We start from the raw sequence: 15594 nt of genomic DNA, 5'->3' as shown, positions 1-15594 counted from the left end.
TAGAATACTTCGGCGAGCAACTACCAATAAATTTTAAGATGATTTAATTGTGTAGGTTAAAATTTGATGCTTTGTTTTTCCATGAAGATTATATAGAAAAAGTTCCTATTCTCTTTGTAGTTTTATTTTCTAGTTATAAGCTGATACAAATAGTCAAATCTATATTTCAAAAATCGAAAGACTGTCAATAAACTCATTAAAAAGTTAATTTAACAAAATTTTACATATTATATGTGTCAAAACGTATTTTTTTAAGTCGTGAAACGAAGGATACATTTTAATCTGACGGAGGATGCATTTTAATTTTTAAATAAACCTAAATTTCAAAAAAACGATGAATTAAGGTCAATTTGTTCCTCATTTATTCTCTAAATTTTCACGAAAATTGAGTTTATGAAAATAGTTGAGCATGTACTCTACGATGTAAACTTGAATTCAATTCAAATCTCATCAATATTCCGCTCTTTCGATTGCTCTGCAAGCTCATCATGATATACGGTTATTCGATAATATCGACACCTGTTCTTCCTACGTTCGACATCCATGATCGCAACCTATTTTTCTCGTTGAATATCTGCATTCGATGTTCTCGATATCTATTTGCTTTCGATGATATCGATGACTTATTCGTCCTTTCGATGTTCCCGATTCATACTAGCATCCGACTATATCGATACCAATTAGCATTCGATGATATCAATGAATATATTTATTGAATATATACCTATTTTCCATTCGAGGATGAAGATACCCATATCCTTTCGAACTTCTCGATAACAATTTACCTTTCGATGATATCTGTTAATATTTCCCTTTTTTCGTACGAAGACCTTAATACTTAGCTCATTAATTCTTTTAATGGTAATTTCAAATAAGGCCCGCGAATTTTCATAGAAGGTTTTTGTTGCGGCATCGAAAATCGATTGATCGATTCGCCCTCGCCAGCGCGCAGGAAACTTTCTGGCGCATCACGAGGGTCGGGCTGAGTTTTTCCTGACCGGAAATTCGACGAGGGAAGGTCTTATCTTATTTTATCACTCAATAACTGATAAATTAACGTATGTAGGAGTATAATATTATTTGTGATTATTAAAAAGCGAATAAAATAATTTTTAATGTTATATTGCGTCAACTTTGGGAGTTAAAAGATATAAATTCCCAGGACTTATTCATATATATGATTGCAATGTAGAGTAAACCTAAATAATTTATAAAATACAAAAAAATAATTCCACAGTTGAATTAGTTTTCCTTTACGCAACAGAGAGGAAAAATATTAATTTAATTTTAGTTCTTCTTAGCTCCTTAGATTCTTTATGTATTATATAATGAAGAAACGTCCTTAAAATATTTGTTGAATATTTTTTCAATAAATAGATTTTGCAAGCAATAATTAATTTGGTTAATAAACTCCAATAGAAAACTATTCAAAATTCATGGTTTCTGACGGAAAGTTTCCGATTTTAAGTTAGTTCATACAAATTTGTAAAAATTTGACATTTTTCTCAGTTTCCAAAACGAAAGTGAGAGAAATATTTGCATTTATAACGCATAATTTACAACAATCTTGTCTCAGTTCAAATTTTATGGATGGTGTTGTAGTATTTAGACCTAATATTGGCACGTACAGAACGTATTGATGAGCCAGCCATACAAAACGTACAACGGGTACAGATGGGACGAATAATAACTATACCGGGATGTACGAAACGTAAAGAATAGCAGGGACGAACAAAAAGTATTTGGGGAACACAAAAAATGTTAAGCTGGGCAGTGAAGAATGTATATAGCGGAGCCGTATATAACTTACAGAGTGACGTGCAGAACGTATAACGGGGACATACAAAACCTATAGCGGGACGTACAGGATGAATAACGGTGACTTACATATCTAAAGCGAAGACGGATAGAACGTATAGCTGCGACGTACAGAACGTTAAACGGATGAAGACATTCAGGCGCGATCGGTAAATCTCTGCGTGTCCGATGCTACTGCTTCAGAGGATTTATGTCCTCTATTTACGGTCGATAAAACCTCTCACTCCTCCTTTTTCACCGATAAGAATCGAGCAGCTAGTTTAGTCCGTCAAACTACGAGGCATCTAGTTTACTAGGAAAACAGGAAAGCTCGTTAATAGCTCGTCAAAAGTCATGCAGCTGCGCTATCGGAAATATTATTTAGTCTCTCTTGATAGTGCAGATATTTAGTCTTTCTGCCTGAGGGCTTTTTAGCTAAATCTACAAATCACAGACGATAAATCGGTCCCTCCGTGTACCCAGATCGATGCGTGTAATCAATATAGTTTTGAAAGTACAGCTCCTGATCTCTAGATATTCACGCCCAATGTTCTTCATATCACACTGCTGTGTCCTTTTTAACACTATTATCAGGATGAAAATATGTATAATAATCCATAGACAGGAACATCATTTACCCTATGTTTTTATTGGTCATAATTTGCACATGTGGGTCATACTTTACACATGAGGGCCACACATTACACATTTAACTGTGCTTATTATCTTAATTTTATCTCAGACGCAAATCGACGTAACAAAACTTGAAATAATTTAATAAAAACTTCCGAATAGATTAATGTGTCGCACTTCAACTGATATGGAATTTTGTAATTTATAAATCCCTTCACAATATTGAATGTTTCGGAGGCATTAAAGTCACTCGTTTGAGCTGAGTCCCACATCGAGACTCCCCTTAAATGTTTTTAAATAAAATGTAATAATAATAATTAAAGCATGGTTCTTTGTTAAAAACAAAGATAACCGTACATAAAATAATTGCACCGCTTTGTTATTAGAACTCTTTATTAATTGTTGAAGGGAACCGCATATATAAAGTTTCTTGGGACAATTGGTGCTCTCAGTGAGCAGCTGTAAAAGGGTTCTCTTACTGATAGGTTGCGATAAATTAATTGAAATACTTTAATATTCACAATTTCATCTTCAATGCTTTACATAATATGCAACATTGATCTACCACGTGAAAAGTTTAAAAATAAGTTACGTTCATAAGATTTGCTGTCGACTCTAATTCCGCCCTAACGATTCCTCAAACTGCTTCTCTAAAAATATTCCTGCCTGTATAGAGCCTAAATAATTTAAAATCAAAAATAATATAGAAACGCAGGATATTTCTGGGGTGCCTGCTTTCTATTTTATGACCCCATCACAAACCGCCGCATTTATTCCGATTTTCTTCGAGAAAATATTACCTACGAACATTTCTGGCTATTCTAATTTTTTATTTTTTTACATTTTTTCAATTTCTACATTTTATTCTATTTTATGAAATTTTATTCTATTATATTATACATTGCTTATTATATTTTATTCTATTATTTATTTATTCATTCCATCTTTACATTTTTAAGCGGCTCACAAATGTGATATTATTGCTCAAAAAAGAACATATTAAAAAAATTCTTCTCTTAAGAGTTTTTAATTTAACCGTGATGGACATCTGAGGCTGTTGAAATATATTTTAAACTACTATATTTAAAACTATTTGAAAAACTAACATATGTTTCAATTTTTCTCCCAAAAAGCTCATACCATTGCAATTATGCATTTGACTTTTAAGACGGATCATTTACGATCATTCATTAACTTTGCTTCATCAACATGATTCAATTTTCATCTTCAATGAGCTTTTTAATTTTAAAAATGTAAATCATTTACACTACCTCTGAAATTTTTTTAATGCTTTGATTCTGGACAAAATGACCAATTCATTAAAATGGACTTCATATAATAGTAAAATGCTCCTTTACAATTGAGAATATTTTGCAAAATTTTTCTGCGGACACCTCAATCTAACTCCGGCCATCAGATAAAAGTTTCCTCATAGACCTCACTGCCAGCCATCACTGCTAGCCCTCACTGCGGTAGTTTACGCTACCACGTATATTGGTCAATGCTATTGAGGTCTCCGGCGGAGTTCGTTGTTGTAATGCTTTTTGTTTTACGGGAAAATTTTGATTTTTAATAAAGTTATTTTAGTAATTTTGATTAGAATGAACATTTTTTGATGAGTGCATTATACTCAGTGTTTTCCTTTGTCTGAAATAATATGAATGGAATAAATGCTACTGTCTTTCGTAAATACAATTATTGTCATCATGTTATAACCCATGCCAGGTTCTTCTCCATTTCAATTTTTGTCAGTATCTTATTAATGAGTAACGCCTTATTAGTTCCATTATAATAGAGACGACAGATATCGTATGAGTCACGTTTTTGATCTCAGGGGATAACTTTACATGGTACAGGCATAAAAAATGCATGGATCTTTTTATCCAAATTGTGACACGCTTTCTGTAGGTAAAACTGATACACCATTTTTCCGGTTTAAACTGGATGACCTAAACATTTGCAAAAAGTGGGTTGCTAATTGGAGAAAGTCTAAATTTATCGGAGTGTAATGTATGTATGAGCTGATATATATAAGAAAAATTTTAGTTTGTGACAAGCTCCAGTTTACATCTCTCTTTTTCATCCCTGAATTCCTTACAGAATGCTGGAATGTGGGATGCAGTAACATTATATATTTTTACATATATTATTATATTAGTAGTTGGAAAAATATATTTGGTATATATATATATTTTCTGATAACACAGTATATTTTCGAATTTATCACAGTTCTGGGACGACTACAAGCTGCAGTGGAACCCTGAGGAGTATGGAGGAGTTGAAATGCTGCACGTGCCCTCCGACCACATCTGGAGGCCTGACATTGTGCTCTATAACAAGTGAGAAGACCAAGCGTGCAAGCTACGGTCTAATTCAATTAATTATTTAATAATCAATTATTAGTATTGATTGATCGTGTAAAAATATTTAATTATCATGATAATTATTCCGTAAAAATGAACGTAGTAAATGGTTTAATAACGCAATTTCCTAGATATACGTATACGTTTAATCGGATTAACAAAAATTGGTTTAACATAGTTTGAACGTCCATTTAAGAAACGAATCTTGATTATTCAGAGTGGCTGTACAATTATTTTTTTATTATCATTTTTTTCACAAATCGACAAAAAAATATTGTTTCGAAAAATGTAATTCTATGATGGGCAGGGCACAGAATTTGTCACCGATATTCTTATTATTTCAGTCATGAAATTTTACTCAAATTAAAAAAATTTGAAACGATTGGACCTAGAAACGGAATAGAATTCGTTTGAAATGTCATGAAAAAATTCATGAAAAAATCCTACGGGTTTGATGATTCAACTTTGTTGCGATTTTCGATTGAGTTATTTCACTTGCGTAGGAGGTGCAGCAGGAAGATCATGAAAATATGGAAAATAACTCTTCATCATCGCCAATTTAATATTTTTTAAAACAATTTTAATCGAACTAAATTAATAAAACAAAGTTATTCAGGCAAACAGACTAGATTGGATGCACAAATTTTCAAGCTTACTAAGTTGGTAGCATAATTATTAGTTGGTGAATTGTTCGAAAATTGCAATCGAATGCAATTGGTCCGTTTATATTATTTGTAAAGTCTTTCTACTTCCTTAACTCTAATAGTAAATAGTACGAGTATTAACACATGCATATATTAATTAAACTACCAATTTGACTGTTTCCGTGCATCGTTTGGGTTCACTGAACCAAATATCATGTGCTGCAATCCTCATGTCAATTGGCAAAACAATAATGATGTGCATGTTACTACATTTATTACATCAAAATTGCCGATAACATGAAGCGTGGGAATGTTTAACGACTAAAATAATTCGTTGAAGGTTACGGCCTTTGATTAACGCAAGGCTCTAATAATTTTCAATCTAAAGGACTAGTAGCAAGGGCTATGTACTTTGCCTGGGCAGTGAAATTTCTCGTCGGGCCCAAATTTAAAGTTATCAAGTAGTACGGCATTCAGGCAAACCTACAATTTTGTTGAATCGCAGCTTCATTCAATATTAATCCGAACAAAGCGTCAAGGAACTTTTGTAGTATGAATTTGCAGCGATTTTCCAAAATAAGTGATAGTTAATGTAGAGTACCGGTACGTCAGTCCTTCATTTCGTTATTCGTCAAATTGCATGGCGAAGTGAAATTAAAAAAGATGAATTTTAATTCACTACCTCGTCTCCCAATGAAAATTCGTAAAATTTAAGCAGCGAAGCAATCCAGTCACACTCAGTTTCTGGTAGCAAAGAGTATTAAACCATCACGAAACTAATCACAGTTTTGTTTGCCATTCGACTCTAATTAAACTTTCGTAACAAGTTCGTATTTATATAGATTTGAGATGGAGACAATTTTTCTTGAGATACTTTTATTCGCGCGAGCAAATCTCTTCCATTCAATAAAAGTTATCCGAGATGACATTTTCTCATGAGGCAGAATTGTTTGGGTGATCAAGTTAGCAGCAAGAGAATTGTTCGTGATGAGGTTCTTTAGGAGAAAAGTTCTTCGTGATTAGGTCATGGATCATGAAACTTCTTCGTGATGAAGCATAGAATGACGAAAGTTGTTCGTGACGAAGCAAGGGAAGTTTTAATATTGTTCGAGGTGACTCTTGTAGCATACAAGTTGCTAGAAATGTCGTATTATGTCAGAATCAAGAGCCATGAACATAATCCTCAGCTCATGACTTGGAACACAGAGTTGAAATTGACCCTGATGCGACCCTAAAATCGCCCTGACAATGATCCCGCGAAACAATTAAGATAATGTCAAGACATTATATTATTCTGATATTATTATTCAGGTATTCTTATTCCGGTGACGTGACATAATTGTGTTGATTAAAGTGCTTATTTGTGGTCGCCGCTGTCAGGGTCTCAGCTGTATATATGTAATTAAGGTATAGTACGTAATAAAGGGATAGTACGTAATTATCTGCCAAATTAAGCGATAACTAAAGTTTTAAGTACCTGTAACGTGTTCAAAGTTTGTTGCTAAAAGCATAGAATTCAACTAACGCCACTCATTACAAGCTTATGAATCGTTCATAAAACCCATGCAAATGACTTTTCCTTATTCATATAAATTTGACAAGTTTAGACAAGCAGTTATCTTTAAGATGAGAACTGGCGCAGATACAGACAATTTCCTTTAAATTAAATTAAGGGAAGAAGGATGTTGATTTTCATCGAATTAATCTTAAATTGATGAGCAACTGGTAAAATGTCATGACAATTAATTTGTGATGAGAAGTACTCGTCACAGTGTAATTAGAATTACCTCTTGGTAACATAAGAGAATAAATAATTGGAATTGACAAATTTTCGCGAATTTGAAGTTGATCGAAAAAGTAGAACGTTTTGTTATTAATTCAAAACTAGTTATTATATTAATCCTTTATTCTTGAAGTCATGAACTAATGGTGAATGTTGGAGTTGGTCTCTGAAACGTTTTCACTTTGTTACGTTTTCGTTTAAAATTCTTAGTTAATAGGAGATTTGGGCAAAATAGCGATGTAAATACTTGATCAATTTCTAAAGGAAATTTTAGCGGCAGTTAAATATCGACAGAAATTCGTTAAAACATTTCAGAGAATTGCAATATATGTAAATAATGGTAGAAATTTGGGTTAGAAGTGTCTGCATGTAAATGACCTGAAAACGGATTTGAATGCATTAGAAGCATGTTCTTTTCAAATTCCATCCAATACTTTACCGCAGAAGGATCATGACGTTATGTAGAAAATGTTATATTTAATTGAGATCGATTCGATCCAGAAGAAACTGCCATTTATTTCACATAATTACGAGTAGTTAGACACATGATTTACATGAAATAAGTTGGACAAAGATGTCTGTTGATAACAGGTCGAATAAAATGTGCTACAAAAAGTTCATGAACTTTCATCTCTTGTATTGTAACGAATAAAATATTTGCACAATATAACAATACTTTAGTTAACTCCTTTGTAAATAATCCCTTTGATGATTATATACTTAGGTTAGTTCCGAATAGCAAAGGAACAAGCTGTGTTGTGATGCTTTTCAACTGGGTTCTGCGAACCAATAAAACAACATGGAATAAGGAAGTACAAAAAAATCATAAAATCGCGTAGTTTTTACATTAAGTAAACCGTCTACATTAAAAGTATGAGGAATTAAATTAATCAATTAGGAATTAAATCACCAAGTAACTGGAGGTTCGTAATACTTTTAAATAACTCAGCTGACAGACAAATCTCTTTTAATCAAGCCCGCCCAGGTAAACTCTGTCTGTACACGGCAACTCTGAAGTAATAAGGAATGTTTCACTTTAACATCCTTATTCTAATAGCATATTATTGATACAATGTTTCATTAGAATTTTACAGATTAAATAGCGTCTTGACGAAGTCAATGTTTGAAGGTACAAATTCGAATTTCTCTGAAACGCAAGCATGGCAGTGCATACATGCAGCATACCAAGTCTTAAATTTAGCAATTGACAGATTTTTATTCATTTACTTACAATTTATTCATGGGGATATCCATCATCATTCCTACAACTCGCATTCAAATAGAAATGTGCAGGTTTTCAGTGAGCCACATCTGTTGCCGGAGTAAATGTTTAAGCTTCAGCGAGTTAGAGAGAAGTTTGAATCTTGAGTGACTTCAACCTGACAATCATGCTATGCTTATCCTACGTGATCAATTAATATTGTAAAATGGTTAATCAGTGATTCGATATAGTATTAATTCAACATTTAAAAGCAACAAACATGATAAGAATATTCGTTCAGCAAATGTGCAGGAAACATTTTTTGCGGATCCGCAGCTCCCTCATAAGTTACATGAAACAGACACGTGAGTAACACAATCTTTATGCTGAATTTTGACAAGTAAAATGGATAATTCAGCGATGACACCAGAAGGAATAAATTGTTACAAATGATAAAAAGAAGTGAACGGTTTTCGAAGTTATCAACGACAAGAGACTGCCATTCAAAATCATTGCGGCGAAAATATGCAATGCTGATTAATGATCAAGGGGCCTAATTCGAAGGTGAAAATTAGATGTTATGATATGAATAATTCATTTGCCAGTAATATGAATCCCGCATGATGCTCAGATACATAATACATACGTTGCGTGAATTCATACAGACGAACGCGCATGCACACAAGGACAGAATAAATTCCTTGTACACACTATTCATTATTATTTAAACAACATAAAATATTCCGTATACACAGTTTAAACTTGGTATTTGATGATTTTCAAAATTTAAGTACATTTTTTCATTGAAAAAGGATTGAACTATAATGAACAGTCATACATAGGTGATTTTCATCTAGGCATTTTGTAGAAAACGACTGCCGTCTCTGAGCAAACGCCTCTCCACTTTTCACTTTCCCTTTGATTTATGTGGAGCAAAATGTGATATGTTATTAAATTTACAGTGATAAAGTATTAAACTTAGAGTGAGTTATTAAAGTTATCACTCTGTTAATGATAACTTGAAAGTTAATACGGCAGAACCGAAGGCTAGCAGCTTGACGTGTGTCACTCGCATGGCTGTAGTAGAGCAGCTTTAAGGACGTCTTGTTCACCAGTGCCCTGAACGCCATTTAATACTACGCTATAACGTCGTACACTTTCTTACGTACGCGTATCATTTTACACGAAAACTAAATGAGATTAAACTTAACATGAAATCGAGCGGTGATGATGATATAATTTTTATGAATTGAAAGTGTTCATAGAAATTATAGGGATAAATTTCATGTTATAGATTTATGTCTCGTTCTCATTCAGTTAAAAAGATGGTGAATAAATTTAACTTAATTTTTAATTTTTGATTTAAAGTCAACTGATTCAATGTAATAAATTCAAATTTTGTTTCGAATATCGAGCAAGAGTAAAGATCGTCATTTTATAATATAGAAAATAGTCTTCAGAAATATTCACCATTTTAATCATTACGGATCACCATTAATTTTTAAGTGTTACTTTGAGATGTACGCGTGCTAAAGTTATAATAAATTTTCTTCTCAGTTGGTCAACAGTCAGTACGTGAAAAAGTGCAATCAATAAATGCAAATGTCAACAGTAAGCATTGGAATTATTCACAGAAATACTGATATATAATTTTTAGATAAAGATTTCTTCAAAGCCTGTGTATCATCAGAGTACATCCATTATTCATTAGTTTCGGTAGTAGTATCAATTATCTATCTAGGTAAAGCATATTAAAAATGCCTTAAATAAGTGGAAAAACTTGATTTTTATATGATTCCAAAATGGACGAGTCGTCCAAATTACTAAGTTGGTGCATTCACTTTTAATTTAATAAGTTGGTGCAATCACATTTAGCTTACTAAGTTGTTGCCTTCGCAGCTACCTTACTAAGTTAGAGCTTGTACGTCTAACTCACTAAGTTGGTGCCTTCACATTCAACTTACTAAGTTGGAACCTTCTCATCCATCATATTAAGTTGATGCTTGGACATCCAACTCACTCAGGCACTAAGTTTTTGCTGGGACATCCAACTCACTCAGGCACTAAGTTGTTGCCTGGACATCCAACTCACTCAGGCACTAAGTTGTTGCCTGGACATCCAACTCACTCAGGCACTAAGTTGGTGCCTTCACACCCAACTTACTGAAGCGCTAAGTTGGTTTTCACCCTCAGCGCCGACGGGAACTTCGAGGTGACGCTGTCGACCAAAGCGACGCTCAACTACAAGGGCTTCGTCGAGTGGAAGCCGCCCGCCATCTACAAGTCGAGCTGTGAGATCGACGTCGAGTATTTTCCTTTCGACGAACAAACTTGCGTCATGAAGTTCGGGTCCTGGACTTACGACGGCTTTCAGGTGAGGCCTGGTGAAATGCGAGGCGGGGACTTTCCTGCGCAATATAAGTGCCAGAGGGCGTATCAGTGCCGATTGGGGGCATATCAGAGCCGATTGGGGTCATATCAGTGCCGATTGGGGGCATATCAGTGGCGATTGTGGGCATATCAGTGTCGATTGGAGGGCATATCAGTGTCGATTGAGGGCATATCAGTGCTGATTGGGGGCATATTAGTGCCGATTGGAGGGCATATCAGTGTCGATTGGGGGCATATCAGTGGCGATTGTGGGCATATCAGTGCCGATTGGAGGGCATATCAGTACCGATTGAGGGCATATCAGTGCTTATTGGGGACATATCAGTGCCGATTGGGGGCATATCACTGCCAGGGGCATATTAGTGACATTGGGTGGCATATCAGTGCCAATGGCCAGATGGTGGCATATCAGTGCCAGTGAGTGGCATATCAGTGCCAATGAGTGGCATATCAGTGCCAGTGAGTGGCATATCAGTGCCAATGTGTCATATCAGTGCCAGTGAGTAGCATATCAGTGCCAGTGGTGGTATATCAGTGCCAGTGAAAGGCATATCAGTGCCAGTGTGGCATATCAGTTCCAGTGAGTGGCATATAAAGGGCCATCTTTTGTCCACGTACGATACGGCTGATGTCCTTGTTAAGGAAGTCATCCAGTATCTTGAACCCGAGACTCGCTTCACGAACTTCATATTTATGATATTTTAAGACTTGAAAATCTTTTCTTCGAAATCTTCAAACATAAACTTTGAAGCCGCGGACTGCTATGCCTTGCTCTGCAAGTTAACGAAGCTTGTTTGGGAATGTCTAAATAAAAGAAAATAATAATAGAAAAACTATTTTTAAAAGTTAAAAATAATAATAAAATAAATAAAAAATATAAAATGCTTCATTTGAAGAAAATAACTGAGTTATCCTGAAAAATTCAGTTAACGTTCTGTAACTGACGTTCAGTAAAAAATAAATAGTGAATCCTGAAATGAAATTTCTATACTTCTGAATGAAAAGGGGCAATTTCATTACTATTTCTTCCATACTAATTGCTTGAAGTACAGATGGAAAATGCAATAATATGATTCGACACATCGACCTGATTAGGATTTTATGTTTTTTGTTATTCTTCATTTCTTTATTACATACCAACTCTTCAAATTTCACTGATAATAAGTGTATTTTTCTACGCTAAATAATTTATGATGACATTGTATTCAATTTTTCATGTTTAGAATCATCCAAGAATTTATAAAAAAAAACATTCAATCAAACAATAATTTTTTATAATTTCGCGTTTCATATTAGGGCGCTGACAATTTTGCATCTGCTTCATCACCAGTTCGAAAGTTTATCATCCAAAATTATGGGATATTATACAATCTATGTTAAATAACTATATTAATTAAAAAATTATCCAAATGTCCGTATTTCATATCAGGTGGACTTACGTCACATCGACGAAGAATCCGGGACCCCAGTCGTAAAAATTGGCGTGGATTTGACGGAATTTTACGTATCCGTTGAGTGGGACATACTGGACGTACCGGCCGTGAGGTGAGCGAATTCCTCTTCAACAATTTATTACTCTTCAACTATTTATTACTCTTCAACTATTTTCTTTGTAATTGATGATTTTATTTCGCCTTTTTAAACTTGGCTTGCGCGGAGAATATTTTTGTCCGCAAAACAAATTTGATCGTTTCAAGCCTGAGCTCACATGCCTCAGAAGCGCAGATTTCTTCAAACATTAGCTTCTCGTTCGTTATTTTTATATCGGTAGCAATAAATATTTCTTACTTTAAATGAAGACTGCTTTCAATATTTAATAAAAGAAAGTTAGAATGAAATCTAAGTTTTTGTGTACGTGTTATTATTATTATTATTTTCTGCGATATTAATTTGAATAAGCAAAAAAATTGATCAAACGATGAGAATTTAATCTAAATCCAGATTCAAATTGAATCTAGATCTAAATTGGAATCTACAAGTCGATCATCTCATCTTCTAGACTTAATTTCTCCTAAAGTTGCTTCATTTTTTATTAGGGATTTCAAATAACTTATACCAAAATAACAACCTGAATCGCATGCACAGGCACGAGAAATACTACACTTGCTGCGACGAGCCATACTTGGACATCACTTTCAACATAACCATGAGACGCAAGACTTTGTTCTACACTGTGAACCTCATCATCCCTTGCACCGGCATCAGTTTCCTTACAGTTCTGGTTTTCTATCTGCCATCTGACTCGGGGGAAAAGGTAAGTGGCAATCTGAGACACTATAGCCGTAGCAAGTTACTAACCGTCGCAAGTTACTAACCGTAGCAGGTTATGTTCGTGAGTTTTGGGCATGACGGCTATGGCTCGTAAAGAAGCTGTATCACCAGAACTCCATCCAAGGATGTGGAGGGTGTGAGGCTCGGTGTCATCTTCATTTCTTTTATACCGCGCTTACATACAAAGGGGAACCGCGAGAAAATAACCTCTTTGCTGCTGTAATAGAGATAGATTTTGTTTAACCATACGGCGTTTTCACGTAGTGTTCAAGAAATGCTCGGTTAATCAAGACTAGGAAAAATAAGGCAGGATTAGTTGATTTTTAAGACTAAAAATACTGTCCACAGGTACAAAAACTGTTCATCGATATGAATTTATTTTTCCGGTTGATACGCTTACATGTTCGATGCTAAAGAAAATGCGATAGAAATAATTTTACCCGAGAAAGTTTTCAAAATTACATCGACTGAATCTAATAAGTCGAACTTCTAAATCAAACATCAATTACTTGATTGAATAAATTTTTTATTAAATAGTTGCCGCTGCCAAAATGACCGCAGAAATGTCCACTACACGATGAGCTTCTCTTCTGCGACGTCCATCGCGTTAATCCGCTTGATTTTGTCGAAGTCATCGTGAAGAAATTTGAAGTTGTTGAAGTGTGAACTTCTGATAACATTTAAGTCGAGAAGCCGCGGGCTGATGACATTTTCAGCGCCAATGGCACTTCGTTTGAACTTTTAATTATCCAATTAAACAAGACGGACTTGAGACGTCTGTTCAACGCCAACTTATTCTAAGACTAACTTGAACCTAGCGTTTTGATTTAGTATAGTATAAAAGATTAAACATAACAATTGTGTTGATAAACGTTGGTTTCGAACATTGCTAAAATATTTGCTGAGAAATGTATGTATATTCCAGTAATATTAATTGAACGTTACAGTGGAATATAGATGGACAATTTTGATATTATTAATTTGAACAAAATGAAAATTAAGGAATATGAAATTTGAAAATTGCTTTTATTTTAAATTGAATGCAGTCACAATGAAGCCTCACAAGTTTAATTATGCTTGTCAAATAAAAAATAACTTAAAATGAATTCAAATTTTAGTAAATTTCGTTGATTTAGTTCACATTAATTTTGTGAACTGTGAATTTCTGCTGTAAATAAATGATAACAATTTCGTTACTGTACGAATTGCACTTCATGCATGATGCAGGCTGCTCCCGCCTCAGCAAATGTCCACAACGAAATTAATGAAACTTTGAGAATGATTTGCTTTGATGAACTTTAGAAGTTATTCAGTTCGCTGCTTTTGAGTTGTTTAAACAAACAAAGTCTTCTTTACCCATGCGAGTAAACCCTGCGAGTGCAAACATTTCCAGCAAGTGAACCAGAATCTTTATCCATTATTAAAGATTTATTCAATGATTTATAAAGAACCTTGATCTACGCTAACCGAGAAATATCTAGGGCACACGGAATTTAGTTTGCAACGTTTTGTTACTCTACTAGCAAAATTAAAACAATAATGCAATTTCTATTTAATCAAAACACACAAAGCAATTTACATTTAATGAAATTGCCAGGCCGTTGACTACGTTTCATATCATCAAGGTTTACTTTGAATTCACCCAAAAAATCATTGTCCAATTGGCGTGTCTGATTTTTGCTGCAGCTGCGTTGATGAGATGCACGAAATTTATTGGCATGCACAATTCCCGCTGTTGTATATTCAGCGATGCTAATTTCACAGGGACATTCATTTCCTTTGTGAATTATTTCTGGACTAAATATGTTAGAGATGAAAATGAAATCCCATGGCTTAGCTTCTGGGCACGAATGGTGTGTCTGCATTCATAAAGTGTTCATAACATGAAGAATATTTTGCAAAATTAATATAATTTCCGAAAAATAAAGAAAAAAGATTCAGTAAATACAGTAGATTAAAAAAGTTTCCGGTTCAGATGCGATTGGAATCGAAACAAATCCCGATGCTGACTCAGCTACTGAGAAATGATTAAACAATAAGTTTACATGTGATGATAAATTTCCAATGATGAATTGAACCATTTCATACTACTCATTTACTCGCAAAAGTTAATTAACCTACTAATCATTTAATTAATTTTGTATATGTTTCAGGTTAGTCTATCTATCAGCATCCTGCTGTCGCTCACTGTGTTCTTCCTCCTGCTCGCTGAGATTATCCCGCCCACCTCGCTCGTGGTGCCTCTGCTCGGCAAATTTGTGCTCTTCACCATGATTCTCGACACGCTCAGGTGAGCGCACTATACTTGATAGGGTGGTGCTCTTCACCATGATTCTCGACACGCTCAGGTGAGCGCACTGTACTTGATGGGGTGGTGCTCTTCACCATGATTCTCGACACGCTCAGGTGAGCGCACTGTACTTGATGGGGTGGTGCTCTTCACCATGATTCTCGACACGCTCAGGTGAGCGTACCATACTTGATAGGGTGGCGCTCTTCACCATGATTCTC

General features: G+C 34.6%; 1 protein-coding gene across 1 annotated transcript in view; it reads left to right on the top strand.

The window, feature by feature from the left end:
* LOC108666871 (acetylcholine receptor subunit alpha-like) overlaps positions 1-15594 on the top strand; it is a 145858-nt gene that overhangs the window by 121004 nt on the left and 9260 nt on the right. The window contains exons 4-8 of the mRNA XM_018153809.2: positions 4660-4769; positions 10615-10795; positions 12242-12357; positions 12898-13066; positions 15237-15373. Coding sequence (XP_018009298.1) covers positions 4660-4769; positions 10615-10795; positions 12242-12357; positions 12898-13066; positions 15237-15373 — 713 coding nt within the window. The remainder of the gene's footprint in view (positions 1-4659; positions 4770-10614; positions 10796-12241; positions 12358-12897; positions 13067-15236; positions 15374-15594) is intronic.

This window comes from Hyalella azteca, unplaced genomic scaffold, assembly GCF_000764305.2.
Source record: "Hyalella azteca isolate HAZT.00-mixed unplaced genomic scaffold, Hazt_2.0.2 contig6532, whole genome shotgun sequence".
Classification (NCBI taxonomy): Eukaryota; Metazoa; Arthropoda; class Malacostraca; order Amphipoda; family Hyalellidae; genus Hyalella; species Hyalella azteca.
The sequence above is the reverse complement of the archived record's forward strand: the minus strand, read 5'-3'. Positions and strand labels throughout refer to the sequence as shown.